This window comes from Exophiala aquamarina, assembly GCF_000709125.1.
Source record: "Exophiala aquamarina CBS 119918 chromosome Unknown aczIA-supercont1.4, whole genome shotgun sequence".
Classification (NCBI taxonomy): domain Eukaryota; kingdom Fungi; phylum Ascomycota; class Eurotiomycetes; order Chaetothyriales; family Herpotrichiellaceae; genus Exophiala; species Exophiala aquamarina.
This window is the reverse complement of record NW_013550584.1, coordinates 3250320-3267769: the sequence shown is the minus strand read 5'-3', so window position 1 is coordinate 3267769 and position 17450 is coordinate 3250320. Positions and strand designations below refer to the sequence as shown.

The window sequence follows — 17450 nt, the reverse complement described above, 5'->3', positions numbered from 1 at the left end:
GTCTACAACAAATCAGGATGGCGCAGTGAGCTTCCTTTTCTGATAAAAGAGAATATTCAAAAACAGAGCGATAAAACGAGCATGTCAATATACCCAATCAATCAACTAAAGCTCACCGGCGAAAGATGTTTCTTTTTTGGATTGACAACATGTACCCCGAAGCATTACATGCATCAAAGCATGCCCGAAGGCTTCCAGGGCGTCTTGTTGACAAAATGGTCGAGCCTCAGCAGAGACGCAGCGGACGCAGCACCCGCTGTAATCAGCGTCGTTGCTTCTTCTACGCAAAGCACACGTCTCATGGAGGGAAGGACGGAAGGACGGAAGGACGGAATGTATGGATGTACTCATAGTCAAGGGGATGGGACAACTTTTACGAAATGGAAACCCGCTTTTCTTTTGCAATTGCACAAAATGCAACAGTTCTGTCTCTATCTTTCTCTGCCTGGGGAGGCCTTTCCACCTCCCAAGAGTTATCATTTCATAGCTCTCCCAAATGCCCGCGAATGTAAGCGGTACATAGTAAGCAACGAGACCTCTCTGGCCTCGCGTCAAAATGAAGGCCGTGTTACTATTCCGTTCTCGAGCATGCTGTCAAATTTCCACACAAGTTTCAGGGTCCAGTTAGATCAACCGTATCAGGCGAACACCGTCCTGCAGTCCATAGCTGCTAACTATCCGCACTACTGCAGTAAGTATCTACCTGGGTAGTGAAGAGCTTTCCACCGGAGTGGCCTGATGGTGACCACGACCAAAACGCGCCGGGAAGGATACCTGATTCAGTAACATTCGTCGATCCCATCTCGGGGTAATCCCTTTGCTGGGCGCCTCAAGATTCTCCACGTGGGAGGAAGAGCCTTGGTTTTCTGGTTAGTCCCAGAAGCTAGGCTTCGTCGGTAAGCTCAGCAAACCAGGGTCCGTCGGTCCCCTTTTTCTTCTTGTTTTTCGCCGCCGAGCGCTGCTTTTCCCGATCAGACTTTTCCCTGCCACATGCCACTCAAAGGGCGGTTTCTGGAGGGCAATTCCGACGTGCTCTGGAAGGGCGGCGGAGACGTATGCATCAGGCATCACGTAGATGATACGATGTTGCTGAGCAAGGAATCAAATCAAGGGATAACCGTGCGTTCAATTGTCATCTTCCATATCCAACGAGGACCGCCAATCTGCGCGTGCACCAACGCCTTGGGCAGGGCGAGTACGTACAGGCTTTAGCTAGTTGCATATTATTGACCAACCGAGAGAGCATGGAATACGCGAGGCTCGCCCTCGCATGAGGACCTCGCAAATGCATGTGAACTATTCAACCTCAGTGTGTATTGATTTATTGTGGGGAACTATCCTTCACGTCAGGGGGGAAGAGAGGCGTGTTTCAAGACTCATCTTGAAACTACCTTATTTCAAGGTTGACAGACATATGAACAGTAGCTCTCCACCACCATCACCATCACGTTCCCCGAATATTTCCCCCCTCTTGTACGCACACGCCGTGCTGGAGGCTACAGACTGGTCTTGGTAGGAAGGAAGCAAGTACGGAGGATCCGTATGTCGCATGGACTCTGTAGTACATTGGTTGATTCGTAGATCCACGGATCGAGATCCATCTGGACTCGCTCGCAGATCATGGAAATTACATCTGACTGTGATCAGCAGAACGGACCACAGCGGACATTTTACCAGTCCGAGTCCCTTCTATTATTCGTGATGCACAACAAGCTCAGCTGCCTTACCTAATGCTAATGAAAGGACTGTGTCAAGTAGTCGTGAGGTCTCACATGTGCAGGAGAGGAAAAAGGTAGGTACTCACTCACTCTCTTTTCTTAATCTGTCAAAGCCTCGGCAGCACGCTCGTGGCATTTGGTGTCGTTTATCGAAGGTAGCTGATGCTGCCCAAGATACTCCTCGGTAGAGGCAAGCCCAAATACAGATGTGCCAAGGCCCATGGCGTGGTCGGGCAATCAATCAATGGCGCCATAGAGTACTCCGGACCCGTATGTACTCCGTAGTACAATACATACTGCGAGAATCCCTCATCCGCAAGTTATCGATACTCGGCAGCTTGTCGATACCGCGATAGGGACGGGGTTCCCCTATCAACTAACCAACGTTAGCTGCCTTGGCTCCCCGGGGTCCTAGCTTACTCGTATTAGCCCTGGCGTCAACTACCCTTGGTCCTATATCCCCTGCGAGGATCCTCGATGCGCTCATATGCATTGCAAGCATGCGAGGGAGCACAGCATTTTGGCACTTCCGCACTCGGTACCAGGACTTCGCTTCCTGTGCCACGAGCCGCCGGAATGGTGTGAGACATACATACATGCACATACTGGCATCAAAGGCAAATGCGAAGCAAACGTCAAGCATGTCGTACGCCTGATCTGACTGAATGACTGGAGGGTGAGACATTGTAAACACTCGCTGGTTGGATATGGAACTTGAAGAAGCCGATAGAAGACGGTAGCACACTCAGAACATTTAAGATCTGGGGGAGCCGAGATGGTTGATTTTTCATTGTTTTTTGGCACTTGGATGTTGTCGTAGGCAGGCAAACTGCCTCCTAGTAATCACTGAACTATCTAATAAGCTAGCAATGATGACGCCGCTCACGCTCACGGAGTGTATCACGTACTCTTACTTCCAATGCTGTATGTTTGATCTTTTGGCAATATATCCATTGCTGTGTCCAAAATAGGGTCACCGTCTTCTATATATATCATACAATTTTGTCATTCTCAAAAACGAGTAGACCAGAACCCCCAACCTCAAATTCTTTTGGTGTCCTTTTAATGGTCTCCTCCCCCTCCCCCGATGCCCTTGCCCAAATGTTCCCTGCCCATGAGCCACTTCTTCAGGTGACGCAGTGAGGAGGAATGCTCTCATGCTAAAGGAGTGATCATGAGTTCCTTTATTCTTCGTCGAATGTTCATTTCACGTCATTAGGTGTAAATTGCTTGTGCTGTAAAAAGATTTCCAAGGGAGGGTGCGTCTCTCTTCCAAGTCCATGGGAAATAGATGAATTGAAATCGAAATCCAAGTAATTCGAAATGTTGAAAAAGGCTCGATCCATTTTTATAGGATTGCAGCAACCATAATAACAGCAGCAGCCCCGGCAAACTTGACGGCACCAGTAGGAAGAGGAGCTCCTCCAGTGAAAGTGCTGGCAACCGGTGCAACCGGGACAGAGCTGGATGGCGTGAAAGTGGTTGGGGCTGGCGCTGGAGGTGCTGGGGAAGGAGTAGATGTCACCGGAGCCGGAGCCGGTGGTGGCGGAGAACTAGTAACTGGAGGTGGAGGCGCCGTTGTCACAGGCACCGGAGTGACACTACTCCAGTCCTCCCAATGGTGAGATGAAGTCTCAACTGGAGCAGGGGCCGGCTCAACAGAGGTCAACCACTCAGACCACTCGGTAGACGTAGACACTACCGGGACAGGTGCAATTGAAGTAGATGGAACCGGGACAGGTTCAGCGGATGACCAATCGCCCCAGTGAGTAGTTTCAGGAGCTGGTGGGGGAGGAGTGTCAGTGGTTGAAGTCTGGATCGGAGCTGGGGGAGGTGGTGATGGAATGGATGAGCTCGAGGATGGCCAATCGGCCCAAGAATGACTTGTCTCTTCAACTGGAATAGGTTGAGGGGCTGGAGGGGGAGGAGGAATGGATGTCGTCGTGCAAATGGTCGTTGTCGGAGCTGGGGGAGGGGGCGGAGGGGGTGTTGTTGTGACTGGGATAGGTGCAGGTGTAGGGGAAAGAGTCGATGATGATTCCGGTTGCCAATCGCTCCAAGAATGCTCACCATTTCCACCATACTGGCTACCTTGCCAGTCGCTCCAGCCATTGCTACCACCGCTGCCACCACCCACTCCTGGAGAGCCTCCTTGACCGCCACGACCACCAAAACCGTCATTGCCACCATGTCCGCCAGAGCCGCCACCGAAGCCGCCTCCTCGACCACCGCCAGAGCCACCGCCGCCAGGGGCAGCACCGGCCATGGCTGCCAAAGCAAGAATGATAGTAGACTTCATGGTGATAATAATGTTGGTTGTGGTTGATGATGTGAATTAGCGAGGCGTATTGAGTATTAAGATGTGACTGAAGGTCCTGTAAGTATGGAGACCTTGATTTTGAACGAAAGGCTCAGAGTACTCTGTAGTGAACGATCTGATAGCGAGGGATGAGGAAGATATGAACACAAAACAAAGCGCGAGGGAAAGGACTTCAAATACCCATTAGGGGGACAGGACGTCATGTACGGCGGGTGTGACTGATATCCATCTTTGAGGTCTGGTCGTACGTTAGTTTGCAGACCGAAGTGGCAGGTCAGTCAACGAATGTGCACTGTTGACCATGTCAGCGTCTCCAAGCGTCAACTGTTTGCTGAGGTTTTCAAGAGTGGAGTGGTCAGAATAGGAGTTCAGGCCAGGTTTAACTAGGATAGATGCATAAAGTGGGTAACCAGATCGTACCGAGCAGGGTAGGGAAAGGCTGGAACCACGCACGGCTCAGGGGATTCCTAGGACCTGGGGGCTCACGGTGGACAATGCACAGACTGGACTGACCACAGTTCCCGCAATGAATAACGCTGGCGGGGGAAAGGCTGTTATTCCCTGTGGCGGCAGTACATTGGAGGTGGATATATGGTGAAACGGCACCAACCTCGCCAAGAGGTCCATTGCCGGCTGGATATGCTCGATTGGCAGCGCGATGATGCAGGGGGACGGACCCCGTGCTGAAGGATACAACGGGGCTCACTTGGGCCCTTAGCCATTGTGCCTGGATCTGTTCAAGAGGCTTCCGACTGCCTCTGCCACCAAGTGGCTTGTGGCTGTCGGCGATCAGGAGGCTGACCGCTCGGTAGCCCAGCCAATAAACAAACCCAGCCTTCTGGTTGGGGATCAAAGAAGGGCCCCAGACCCCTTAGACCTTATTCCTGGCAGGTGGTGGGAGAGAGTAGACTGCATGGACGATGACCATGGAGCGTTCAAAGCTCAAAAGCTGGCTGGTTGGCTGGTTGGCTCGACTCGTGAATTGCAAAGGACTTCGAGGCGGACGTTGCACTCGTTCTTGATGTTTGGGGGGCGCCTGGCCGTGGCTTCCCTCCCCGGCAAAGACGTGTGATTTACGTGTGCCTGCCCTCTGGGAGGTGTCTCCACACCGCTCAAATGGCAAAATCACATGTCCATGTCACATGTGTAGTCTTTCGTATAGTAATCATAATCGGCAGGCGTGGGCACCCAGCGGGGTTCTTCTTTCCTCTGCTTGGTGATGAGGAGAACAACAAACACCACCCAGCTGTGGGCTGCCCGTCAAAAGTCAATCAATCAACAGTGTCATCGCTACCTCGCACTCATCCTAGAACTTTTCATCACTCCAAGGCAAGTCCGCTCTGTACTCAGGCTGCCATTCGTTTTCGACCTGTAAAGTTGTAGTTGAAATCCAACCATCCATCAACCTTCTCCTGATCCCTGACCTGACCGTCTGTGGGAATCGGCCGGGTAGTAGTTGCCTTTATTCCAGACACAGCCGAAAAAATGACGTACGATTCGCAGATTGCTTTCACTTTGGACACCATTTGTCCTTGGTAAGACATTGATTGCCCCAGATCCCAGCATTCTACTCTCGTTGTACCGCTCAGACGTCACTGACAGCGGCACAGGACATACCTTGCGAAGAAGAGGTGTGCTAAAAATCTGGTCGAGAAGATGCAGAGAACTTGTGCAGCTCGCTCGCTAACGTGGTCGGCCCACTGGCATTTGCAGACTTGATGAAGGTTGGTCTTTGACCTGCATTTCAATTGAGACGCAGCGGCTATCTAAGACCTCTTGTTGTCACCGTCAATGCCGTTCCGATCAACAATTCTGACAGCTATGCTCACTTTTAGCCCTTCGTCGTTTCCGGCAGAGCGATCAGGCCAAAGATGTGAATTTCACTATCAAGTATTATCCGTATCAGCTTTACCCTGAGGCTTCCAAAGAGGGCGAAGACAAATACCAATGGTATAAGAGATCAAAATATGGCGATTCCGAAGACAAGATGAAGATGTACGTCACCCTGATGACTGCCTACGGAGTAAGTGCCGGCATCGATTTTAAATTCGGCGGGACCGTTGGAAATACCATGGATGCACACCGGGTCATCCAGCATTTCCAAGAAGAGAAAGGCCCCGAGGTGGCCGACAAGATCGTTCTCTGTAAGATACCGTATTCAAGTCCGGCCCGGGGGCACCGGGAATGCGGTTTTGCATGCATAACTCATTCTTTTTTTTGCCTGCAGCTCTATACTCGCAATATTTCCAAAACGAGAAACATCCCTCTACAGACGAGACACTTTTGAAAGCCACCACGGACGCGGGGATCCCAGAGGATGAGGCAAAAGCGTTCATCGAGGACAAGAATGACGGTCTCATCGACGTCAAGAATTTGGTCCGTGAACAGGCCGGCAATGGTGTGGATAGTGTGCCAACCATCGTCTTTGAAGGTAAGAGAAGAGATATCACTCTTGTCGGCGCCAAAGAGGTCGAGGAGTATGAGAAGACACTCGCGGCAATAGTCAAGGAAAGTAAATAGAGAGTAGCTTTGTTGAGGTCAACAATGAGTTCGTATCATGGACAAACCATTCGTGTCCCGTTTGCCTGGAATGCCAGAACACCCATCCATCCCTTGATTCTTTCCTCCATATATTAGCTGAACGCCTATATCACAACCATATAAAGATATAAGAGAGAACCCAAAGCATTTTGGATCTCCTCACGGCAGAAAATTCCAGTATGGATACAAGAATCGTAATAGCCAGGGCTACCTAGCCACGTAGCCACCTGCCTAGGATAACTAATATAACATTCTCAAACACAAGGCTAAAGGTACTCAAACATCAAAAACCTCACCAAAGCCGCCGACCCCACCACCACCAGCGGCAGCGCGCGCATCGACGAGATCCAACCGCCAACCGACCCAGGCCTTCAGGCCGCGCTTGACCTCTCTGACATGCTCGACCATCTTGCGGGCCTCCTCTTCTCTCTGCGCTTGCGCGAACGCATTCTCATCGAAGGCGCCGTCGCCGAGGTCGTCGTCGAATTCTTGGAGGAGGGAGTCGTTTCGAGGGCGATTCTGATGCTGATGCTGATGCTGATTCTGCTGGTGGGAGTCTGGCGAGGCGGTGCTGGCGCGGAAGGCGGCGAGGCCGGAGTTGATGACCTGCGTGAAGCCCGAGTGGCGAGGCTGAGAGTGCGAGTGTAGCAGGTTGCCGGAGCTGCGTCGTCGACTTGCATTGCCAGAGCCAGACAAATCGACATCGTCGAAGTCCTCTCCCGCGGGATCCAGCGAGGTGCGTGACCCGCCGTCGTCGCCGCGCGGCTGCATCTGGATCCGCTTGTCCCTCCACACGCCGCGCTGCAAGTCGAAGACCTGCGCTTCGAGCTCGCGGATCTTCTTCTCAAGCTTCTGCCGCTCTTCGTCCTCGAGCTCGTCCAATCCTTCATCCCCCCCGCCGCCGCTCATCACGCGCTTGTGTTTCTCGCGCAGCCGCGAGTTCTCCGAGTCGAGCTTTTCGAGCTTCGCGCGCAGGGTGGGGAGTTCTCTGGCTGAGGCTTCGGACGCGGCGAGCTTGGATGCGTTACGTGCTTCCGCTTCGCGGTGGAGTTTGTTCATCGCTTCGACTTTCTTGTCAAGCTGCTCTGCTTTCTTCACCACTTCGTCGCGTTTGACAATGGCCTCCTGGAGCTCGCGTTCCAGGGTGCGGATTTTCGTGTCTTTGCTTGTCCGTTCTGTGCCGTCTAGGACCGCCTTCTCGCTGGCCTTTGATAGTGCCTTTTTCGTGTCTGCCAGCTCCATCTCCGCGTGTCGTAGCTTGCCCTCTGCAGTTGACAGCGACGTCTGTAGTGCCGAGATCTGTTCTCCGTGCGTCTCACAGCCTTCCGTCTGGCTCGACAGCTGGCCTCGCAGTCGCGAAATCTCAAGCTGCATGTCGGCAATCGTGGAATCCTTGTTTTCGAGCTCCATCCTCAGGTTCTCCACATCCTCGCCTGCGGTGCTGCTCCCCCTCCTCGCTGTTGTGCTAGTTTTGCGCCGTAGTGTCTCAACCTCCGTCCTCAGCCGTTGAATTTCTCCTTGATCAGCAGCTGCGCTACCACCGGTGCCAGTACCGCCTGAGACAGACCTCTCAGCATTCTGCTCTCGCAGCTCCTCCAGCTCCTCCTCCACCCTGCGCCATCTCTTCTCATGCTCCTCTGCCTCTCTGGCAAGCCGCTTATTCTCGCGTTCCAGCTCCTCAGGGCGTGAAAGCCCACTCGGCGTCACGAGCGCGGGACTCAGAGGTCCATTGTCTCGGAAGCTCGTACTGCGGATCTTGCTTTGCAGGCTGACGCTGGGTTGGCGGGCCGAGTGGCGCGGGCCTCTCGTAGTAGTCGTAGAAGATGAGGAAGGCAACTGTTGATCTGAGGGAGGAGATATCGTCGCCGGGGATTCGACCGCGTCCGGACTGGCGTTCCCTGCCGTGCCCGCAGCCTTAATCACATCGTTGAATGTCGCTTCATCCGCATCCTGGGCTTCACCTGCGGTGGCGGACGTGTCCTCCTCTGCAGGTTTCTTCTCTTCGCTTTCAATCGGGTCTTCAATATCAGCGTCGGCAGCGTCCTGCTCATCTTCTTTCGCTGCTACGGCTGCGTCGTCCTTCTTCGCTTTGTTCTTGCTTGACTTCTCTCCAGCACTCGCCCCTCCGCCTGCGGATGCGGCTTTCTTCTTCTTCTGAAGTTGTGCGACCTATGCGGGAAGGGAGAGATTAGTATCTTTTTCCTCAGTTCTAGTGTCTACGGATTGTTGAATTCCCTGTAAGGAGGAATAGACTAGGAATTGCGTACTCTCTTCTTTGCAGCCGCAAGCTTCTCGGCTTTTTCCTTGTCTTCTTTTTCGCCCATTGTGAGAATTATAAAACCGTCGCGGTTTGGTCGAAAGGATAGATCATACAAGGGAAAAAGCTGTTGTGAGGCCCGTTGTTGGGAAGATATTCGTAGATAAATGGGTGAGGTCGTGGTTCGAGTCCAGTACTCAGCCAATCGGAATACGTGTCCTTGTTCAGGGGATGGTCCATCTACGAGTACAATAGACGAAGCAGATGATGCGCAGAGCACATGCCAGCGACGATCTCGATGTCGAAGAAAAGGTCGCGATAAGATTAGAAAGTGTACAGAGGCTAGAAAGGATAAATCACTTTCGACGGTCATCATACGGATGATATATGAGCAGCAGTCTGCCCACAGGCCAGTGTAAGGGAGGACCTGCATATTGGGCCCTTTCACCTATCCATGCCCCGGTGCCAACCTCCTGATCCATATGTCCTACTCATAACACCATCCAACCAAAAACACAGCGCTGCAAGTTGTGACCAAATGGTATTCAAGCGAAGTCGTAGAGCCGCTCCCACAGGCTCTCGAAACGCCGGTAACATTCTGGGTATCATTAGTAATACACCCTGAATGAATTAGAACAGTTCCTCCCCCATCATATCATCCCAACGCCGGCATTATGCAGTATCCCGTGGGTCATTATGAGAAATCCCTGACGGGTTTCTTCAAACCTCAATGGGACCAACAATCTCTTCACTCATGCCCCTAGCAGTACTCTTGCTGGCGCTGCGAGCACTCCTCACCTCTTCATCACTGAGAACGTAGTTATCGTTCTCATCAACCACTGGTCGCATGGGAGGTGAGAAGTGCTCATCGTCACTTCTTGGTTCTGGAATGCCCTCACCAGTTGGATTCTCCACTGAAGCCATTTCTGTGTCCTCATGGTCGATGACTTCGATTCCTTCTCGGTCGCCGAGCCAATACTTCGCTCTCTTCCGGGCACCCATATCAGGTGTCATCCAGCCGTCTGACTCGTCCTCTGCGAACCTCTTTGATCTGATTGGAGTCCGCAGACCATCATTCGCACCCACCGACAGGATGCTAACGCCTCGAAGATAGAGGTAGCATACTCGTTTTCTTGTTTTGTTAAAGAAGAAGTAGTTCATTGACCATATGGAGCCTTCATCATCATCTTCAAATGGATCATAATCTTCGGGAGCATATCGATAGATAGTGCAGTCCCTCAGGCTCATCTGGTTGTCGATCAATCTCCACATCCCCGGGCCCCACAAAGTCTGGATTGATGGTGGACCGTTGGCGTCCATAATGCCACCGGGCCCAGCAAACAGAGGGTTGAAGGCTCGCGGCCTCAAGTTATAGAGAGTGGTATCAAGGTTGTTCATGACGGCTCTGAGACTCTTTTCCCGTTTGAAATCGGTTGGCCTAAGGACGTGCGAGAAATCGTAATCTGGATGGCTGGCGTTGAGGGTGGCAATGAGGTATGCGTATGTTCTTCTGGAGCTGATAATTCCCAAGTTGCCAAAAGGACTACTCCGACTCAGATTGAGGCTGGAGGCCATGAGATGTGCTTGCGGAGGGGAGAGGGAATTCGAGAATTGTAAATTCGATTTGTACTGTTGTTCCAACCCATTTTCAATGTTCTTGTATAGTTTCTTATCTCCGCCTGCCGCCTTGGTCGTGTATAAGTCGCACCCTCCCATGACATATAGATCGGGCGTAGAGAAGTTGAGCGCGGAGTTAACGGCATCGAACTCACGAATCGGTACGAACTAATAAAACTGTGTCAGCGGTGATGGATTAACATCTAACTTTGAAGGGACCGAGTTCTACCTTCATGATGACTGTGTTCAATTCGGCGTCTCTGTCTCACTTGCAGGACATTGGAGAAGACACAGTCAGGACACTGGAGAATTGGGCTCGACACTGCGTAATCTGGCCTAGAGCAATAAACGCGACCAAATTGATACGGTGGCAGGCTTCGCGTGTAGGAATGGCTGGTGGATGATGGAATGTGGTGGTATAGGCACCTGAGTGAGCTAAGCGATCGCGGACCGAGAGATATCAAGGCTGGCTGCAGAGACAGCTCTTGGGCAATTCGAATAGCTAGACGATAGACGTCTAGCAGGTAATGTATATTTGATGGAATCCCATATCGTGCTGATGATGAACGATGAGGATGATGGCTGAGGTTGGACAATGAAGCGGAGGTGGGAAGTTGAAGTTGCGACTGCGGAAGGCCGCATCACGTGATAGATTGCGTAGGGTGGTCGACCAATAGGCACATGAACGCTTGCACGAGTAACAAGTAAGCAACGACAATGGCTTCATACTCACACACAATGTCTCAATCGGTGATCTGTAGTGGTGGGAAAAAGTTTGCGCCATTTCAAAGGGCTCTCTTACTCTGATCTGTGCAATAGAAGGTCTGAAGGCGCCACGTTCGGTGACTAGCTGTCCAGGTCAGCCAGCAAACAGTTTGATGGTCATGAAAGATGCTTGATTATTTCATCATCCTGATACACTGTACATGGTTCGTTCGCTGCGCATGATAATAATGACGAGGAAAGGGTATCTTCCTTCAACTCCGGACCTTCGTTGCTCTTCACTTACACAAGACCCACCAGCAAAGCGAGCTCGTTTACAGCAAACCGCTCTCTTTCAGATTCGTTTCGGTAACCTGCACGCATATCAAAGGTTAATTGATTCATACTGCAATCTTTTTGCGAAGAGGGTTTGTCGTCTGAGCATAATTCACAGCATGTTGCACTGGGCGTCACGATAGAGAGGCATCAAGCGAAGAAGCCATTTAGCGTTGCCGTTGCCGAAACTGCCCGAAAACTCGGTTCCATCATGTTCTACATGATCTTCGTAACGTCTTCCTCGACCTGGATAAAGCAGCAACCATCATTAGTTTGATTTTATGAGCGGGTCAATGATGAATGCGACTTGACGGAAAGGGACGGCAAGCAAGCTTACAGAGGCAAATTTGGAACTGTTCTGGTCACGCAGATCGATGCGAGCGGAGGCAAGAGTGCGACAAGGAGGGCATGTGGGATATCTCATTCACTTACCTCCATATCCTCAAGACTGTCCTCTTGACTTATGCAGCGTAGGACATTTTTTTTGCTGCTTTCCTGCATCTCCCCTGCCAGAAGAAGTTCATCCAGGATAAAGTAGGCTTTTTGGAAGTTGAATATGATATCAAGTTCGCACACATTGCCATAGTATTTATCCATCTGTTCGACGTAACGATGGACAATCTCGAGGGTGATCAATTCATTGTCGGTGGAGGCGCAGCCTGCGATGAAGAAGAGAGAGGCATAACGGCGATAGACTACTTTGCTGTCTGATGAAGTAGGTGTGTTAGTGACAACATTACATGATCTAGAATGCAGGTAAAATGAAGGGAGGGTTTCCAGGGCTGCGGTGCAGGAGGAATCGATGAACAGAAGTGAATAAGTGGCACACCCTTGTATTCAAGAAAATTGCACATTCGTGTCCGCCGGGAGAGAACGAGTTGAGAGACATCCTTAATGATTTTGGCCTTCTCTTTGGGTGAGAGAGTAGTGAACCATTTTGCAAGTCTCTGTGAATGAGATTGAGGTTAGCGAGAGAAGCAGGGTGGGCGACAAAGTATTCGGATGCAGCATACCACTTTGCCCTGCCTGGACAGCAAAATGAGATAACTGTACAGACGTCAGAATGGGTACAGTACTTTCACTAATGGTGTTCCTACTTAATAGGCATCTTGCATTGTTGGCACTGAGTACGAGCCACTTTGAACGAAATCGGTCACTCTCAAATATGAAAATGATTAGCGAGAGAGGGTCAAGAAGCCAAGGCGCCATATCTAGGGCAGATCATAACTCCCTTTGCGCACTCCGTAGTTTATCCGCCCGAACATTTGTCCCCCACTGCAATAAGTCCACGGGCCAGGGAATGACCCGGCCTAGTATTTATATGCGGGGCGAGTATATAGTAAAAGAAATTCTCCCATCAGACTCTGAGGTACAGTCATCATCGTTCATTCTGCAAACCGAAACCTCGACACCAAGATTTGTTAGCGAAGAAAATGGAATCGAATATGGCCCAGTCCTTCCCTCGCCTTTCGTGACTTCACTGACAAGGATACAAGTTTCATGAACTACGTTATATGCTCAATCGACAATAGTTCTGCCAATAAAAGCTCCCATAGTATTCTTGCTGGTAACTCAACGAAGCCCAGAATTGCCTAGGTGCCTCCGCATTCGCTGCCCTCTCGCACGGAGGGAAAGCGTCTTCGCGATGAGTAGTGAGTCTTCGATCAATTGAGATTTGGTCTGCGGAGCTGGTGACGAATTGATGAGAACTCGATCGATGCCTTTCACGAAAGTCCCTCGTGTGCTGTTGTTTGGGTCTGGACACAGGCATCTACTGATGGCTTCTCCCGGCTTTGGTGGATTCCACTTACAATATTCCATCATCTCTCTGGACCACGTTTAAAAAGATCGTTGATCTACTCGAACATGACAACGTCGCCATATCGAGTACTTCGGAAAGGTTTCGACATGAGCTTGTTCACGCTAAATATGTGTTTTGCTCTAGCATGTGTTACGCTTTACTCTAAGGGCCAGGATGACAAACTTTGGATATTTCAGAGCAGCTCTGCTGGCACTCTCGCCTGCAGGTTTCGGCTTTGACACTCTTCAAGAGATTCAAGACTTCATCTTGATCGCAAGGTTCGGGACATTCCATTTGATTGGTAATTCAAACTTTGCTCGATGTTTTTTCTGCGTGCTAATCCTTTGCCAGGCTGCTCGGTACGGCAGCTTGGTCAAACCCGTCTCAAAATTTGTCTGGAATTGAAGATGCAAGAAGCTTTGTAACCTCTCACATGTCCCCGTAGAGGAATAATTGAGGCGGTGAATCTCTTTGGAAGCTTACGTCCTCGACCGCAATAGCTCTTCAGCTTTGGGAGGACCCTTTTGGGCTCGACGATTCTAATATCTCCATTGAGCTTCCTCTGGATTACAACGATGAATATCTGGCACTGGCTAGCTTCTCATCCGCAAACATCACCAGTCCACCTATTTCCAGACTCAGGATCAACACTGAGATGACATTGGCAATTCATAACATTAGACTAGACTACGACGTTCTCTGTGTTGTTAATGCTACCCAGTAGGACTTATTGAAGTCAGAAACCTGGAACTGGCCCACCGAACGTCGCCTTCTCAAACAAAGCCGTTTGCTCCTGATGCTACGTTTCGTCAGCAACAAGGCCTCCCATTCCACTGTCGTTGTCCTTCCATTCAGAGCTCGCTTTGATTGGGACGAACAAGTCATCCACTTTTACAACTTCCTGGATCATCCCTTGTTCGGCCAGATACTGAACGAGAGTTTCTAGTGTCTTCCTATTCGGCTCCAGCCCATATGGCCAGCAGTCGCCGTTGAAAATCTCCTCCATTTCTTCAACATCGGCCAGGAGCCACGGTACCATATACCTCAATGTACCTGTGTACACCAATCCCTTCCGTGCAGTGGCTTTCGATTCATCCAAAGCGCGGAAAAGCGATGTTGCTGCAAAGCGATATCGCTCATAATAGTCCCTCCGTATGACAACCAGATGCATGATTGGAAATAGGCCAGTATTTTTGAAATATGCAATCTCAACCTGCTTGAAGTCCGGAAACAAGCGTTGGAGATGCGCTGACCGAGCCATGGAAGATGGTTTGTCCGGACTGATAAGCGCATCCAGCTCTCCATCTTCCAGCATCTGACTGAGCGACTTGGATGACGTGTTTCGCTCGATTTTCAGCTTTTTCACTGGTGGTAGAGCCGATGGCGATCCATAAACACCGGGCTTTTCCACGTCGCCTTCAGTCCATACGATACTGTCAATGTCTACCCCGTACTCGTGTTGCAAGAGACCTCTGATCCAGACGGCGGCGGTCATCGTATACAAAGGGATGCCCACACGTTTCCCGCTCAGGTCGCTCGGCTGTCTGATCGCCTTCGTATTGACATAGATACAGCTATGTCTGAAAGCGCGTGAGGGGAACACAGGCAGTGCAACGAATGAACGGTCGCCAGCAGCATAATTTGAGATGTACTCAGAGCTTGAGAGCTCCGAAGCGTCGAACTCGCCTGCGCTCATCATCCGGTCAAATATCTCGCGCGGATGAGGGATGTCGATGAAATTTACTGCTATGCCAGGACATCTAACCTGGCCTCGCGCCAACGGGACCATACGGTCATACAGGCCGCTCGCAAAGGTCAACGGAATGGAGTTCATGGTATAAGGTCCTCCGCGCCTTCAATGATGGTTGCATATTTACTTGAATTGCGACGGTACAAGGTATCATGCTCTAAGCATCGCACTCGGTCAGTTTCCTGGTTGTGGAGATACCTTTTGTCATACATCGGGTCTTGGAACCGGACTCAAGGCATACGGAGGAGTTGCCCGAGACACCCACACAAATTTCTGCGCGTCGTTCATTCTTCTCGAATTTGAACGGGGCTCGCGTCAAAGATCGCACCGAGCCACTCGGATGGTCTCCGCAATATCCGCAACATGCCCATTGGCCGGATTCACAGTGTATCACGATTGTACCCAAGCTGTGCTAACACCAATACTAGTTCTTTCAAGCTCTTTTAAGATTGACAGAGCTATGAATTGATGCGTCAGTTCATTATTGCAAGCAACAACGAGGCTGATTAAGATGATCCAAAAACAGGCTAGGACAGGCTTGGTGGTTCCTTGCATTATTAGGGGGAAACCGGTCTCGCTCCCCGACTCTCAGAACTTTGCAGTGATCGAGGGTAAGACTGGAGATATTGCGCATTATGCTCAAAGTGCTACGGTAGAGGTCGCAATTAATGCGGTGGAGGCCGCTGCCGATGCATTTAAGTCGTGGAAGAAAGTCTCCGTCACCCAGCGGCGAGACATCCTAAACAAGGCAGCTGATATCGTCGTCAACAAGACCGAGGAGGCTGTGAGGCGCGAGACAGCCGAGACGAGCTGCGATCCGGCGTGGCCTGTCTTTGACTGCTCGTTCGCAGCTACCAGTATCAGGCAAAACGCCGCCACTGCGATGAGAGTGTGTGGCAGCATTCCACCAACGGACAACAGTGCGCATACTTCATTAATCTTCAAGGAGCCCGTGGGAGTTGTGATGGTCATACCCCCGTAGGTTGATATCAAATTAATATCTACAAAAAGGCACTGACAGTGAGATTGTCCCTAGGTGGAACGCGCCGATGATCCTTGCATTGCGAGGAATCAGCGCGGCCTTAGCGGCAGGCTGTACCGTGGTTCTAAAGGCCTCAGAACTCTCTCCATGGTCACACCAACTTATCCTGGAGGCCTTTGAAGAGGCCGGACTCCCGCCTGGCGTGATCAACCAGATTCAATGCTCACGAAAAGAAGCTGCGCAGATCACAGAAGCCGTTATCAGCCATCCTGCTCTCCGAAAAATCGAGTTCGTAGGCAGTGCTAGTGTTGGAAAGCTTATCGGCGTTGTAGCTGCCAGATACCTGAAGCCGATACTCATGGAGCTGGGCGACCAAAGCCCAGCAATTGTACTCGAAGACGCAGACTTAGAACTTGCCGCGGAATGTTGTGTGCGAGGTGGTAAGTTATGCCACTACAAATTTGATCCTAGGATACCACTAAACATGGTCTCTTTCTCTAGCCCTGGCTCATCACGGCCAAGTATGCTTTGGCACTGAGCGTATTTTAGTACACGAAAAGGTCAAGGACGCTTTCGCCAAAGAACTCAGAGAGGCTATGAAAGCCCAACCTTCAGCAGGGCACGCTGTTACGGCCGATGGGGCGCAACGTGCGCACGACTTAATCGATGCCGCGCTCTCCGAAGGTGCAGAGATCCTGATTGGAGGGAATATGCTCACAGGCCTCTCGTCTCTAGAGTCGTCGATTCTGGCGAACGTGAACCCGAATTCCCGAATTAGCAGAGAAGAAGGATTTGGCCCGTCGGCGTCGCTCTATACAATCTCCTCTGACGAAGAAGCCGTCGAAGTTGCGAGCCAGAGTGACTACGGCTTGTCCGCATCTATATTTACTAAAGACTACGCTAGGGGTCTGAGAATGGCCCGAGACCTCGATTTCGGACAAGTCCAGATCAATGCTTTCACCATGTACGTCAATTCACACGCGCCGGTGACGGGATATAAGAGTTCGGGATGGGGATCAAATGGAGGTGGCTACGGGGTCGAAGAGTTTATGTTCAATAAGCATGTTGCGCTCGTCAGCTAGATGGCGAGCTATGGTAGAAATCTCAGGTTCTAGCTAGAGACGAACGCACCTCTGCTGGTAACTCTCCTACTGTGCCCAGATTTTTCTTGCAGTAGGCTGAACTCTTCATGTTTCCCGCTTCCCATCACCTTTTGCATATTCGCAGTCGGAATCATAGCAATTCCGGACCGAGCTCATCGGGCCCCGCAACGCGAGCGCAGAAGGCCCAGCATCCGATACTGCCGTGGTACCTCGTACAGCCATGGACAGCTTGACTCTCTGGATATTACGATCAGAATATTCATTCCGTGCCTTCACAAGGAGAAGCGTTCGTACAAAGAAACCTGGAAGCAACACAAGAAGGA

At 51.0% G+C, this 17450-nt stretch overlaps 6 protein-coding genes across 6 annotated transcripts; 2 read left to right on the top strand and 4 right to left on the bottom strand.

Moving 5' to 3' along the window:
- Nucleotides 1-6025: 6025 nt before the first annotated feature.
- A1O9_06291 (uncharacterized protein) lies at nucleotides 6026-6558 on the top strand (the record flags this gene model as incomplete). Its single annotated transcript, XM_013405501.1, has 2 exons — nucleotides 6026-6182; nucleotides 6266-6558. The coding sequence occupies 2 exons, from the start codon at nucleotides 6026-6028 to the stop codon at nucleotides 6556-6558; spliced, it is 450 nt and encodes a 149-aa protein (XP_013260955.1).
- Nucleotides 6559-6855: 297 nt separating this feature from the next.
- Nucleotides 6856-8903, bottom strand: A1O9_06290 (uncharacterized protein; the record flags this gene model as incomplete). The annotated part of the gene is made up of 2 exons (XM_013405500.1): nucleotides 6856-8748; nucleotides 8847-8903. The coding sequence occupies 2 exons, from the start codon at nucleotides 8901-8903 to the stop codon at nucleotides 6856-6858; spliced, it is 1950 nt and encodes a 649-aa protein (XP_013260954.1).
- A 653-nt stretch (nucleotides 8904-9556) lies between these two features.
- A1O9_06289 (uncharacterized protein) lies at nucleotides 9557-10688 on the bottom strand (the record flags this gene model as incomplete). The annotated part of the gene is made up of 2 exons (XM_013405499.1): nucleotides 9557-10621; nucleotides 10662-10688. 2 exons carry the CDS (start codon nucleotides 10686-10688, stop codon nucleotides 9557-9559), a joined length of 1092 nt encoding a protein of 363 aa, XP_013260953.1.
- Nucleotides 10689-11911: 1223 nt separating this feature from the next.
- Nucleotides 11912-12599, bottom strand: A1O9_06288 (AP-1 complex subunit sigma-1; the record flags this gene model as incomplete). Its single annotated transcript, XM_013405498.1, has 4 exons — nucleotides 11912-12198; nucleotides 12321-12438; nucleotides 12505-12538; nucleotides 12589-12599. 4 exons carry the CDS (start codon nucleotides 12597-12599, stop codon nucleotides 11912-11914), a joined length of 450 nt encoding a protein of 149 aa, XP_013260952.1.
- A 1492-nt stretch (nucleotides 12600-14091) lies between these two features.
- On the bottom strand, nucleotides 14092-15126 carry A1O9_06287 (uncharacterized protein; the record flags this gene model as incomplete). The annotated part of the gene is made up of 1 exon (XM_013405497.1): nucleotides 14092-15126. One exon carries the CDS (start codon nucleotides 15124-15126, stop codon nucleotides 14092-14094), a length of 1035 nt encoding a protein of 344 aa, XP_013260951.1.
- Nucleotides 15127-15553: 427 nt separating this feature from the next.
- Nucleotides 15554-17106, top strand: A1O9_06286 (uncharacterized protein; the record flags this gene model as incomplete). Its single annotated transcript, XM_013405496.1, has 3 exons — nucleotides 15554-16020; nucleotides 16079-16464; nucleotides 16526-17106. 3 exons carry the CDS (start codon nucleotides 15554-15556, stop codon nucleotides 17104-17106), a joined length of 1434 nt encoding a protein of 477 aa, XP_013260950.1.
- Between the last annotated feature and the right edge of the window lie 344 nt (nucleotides 17107-17450).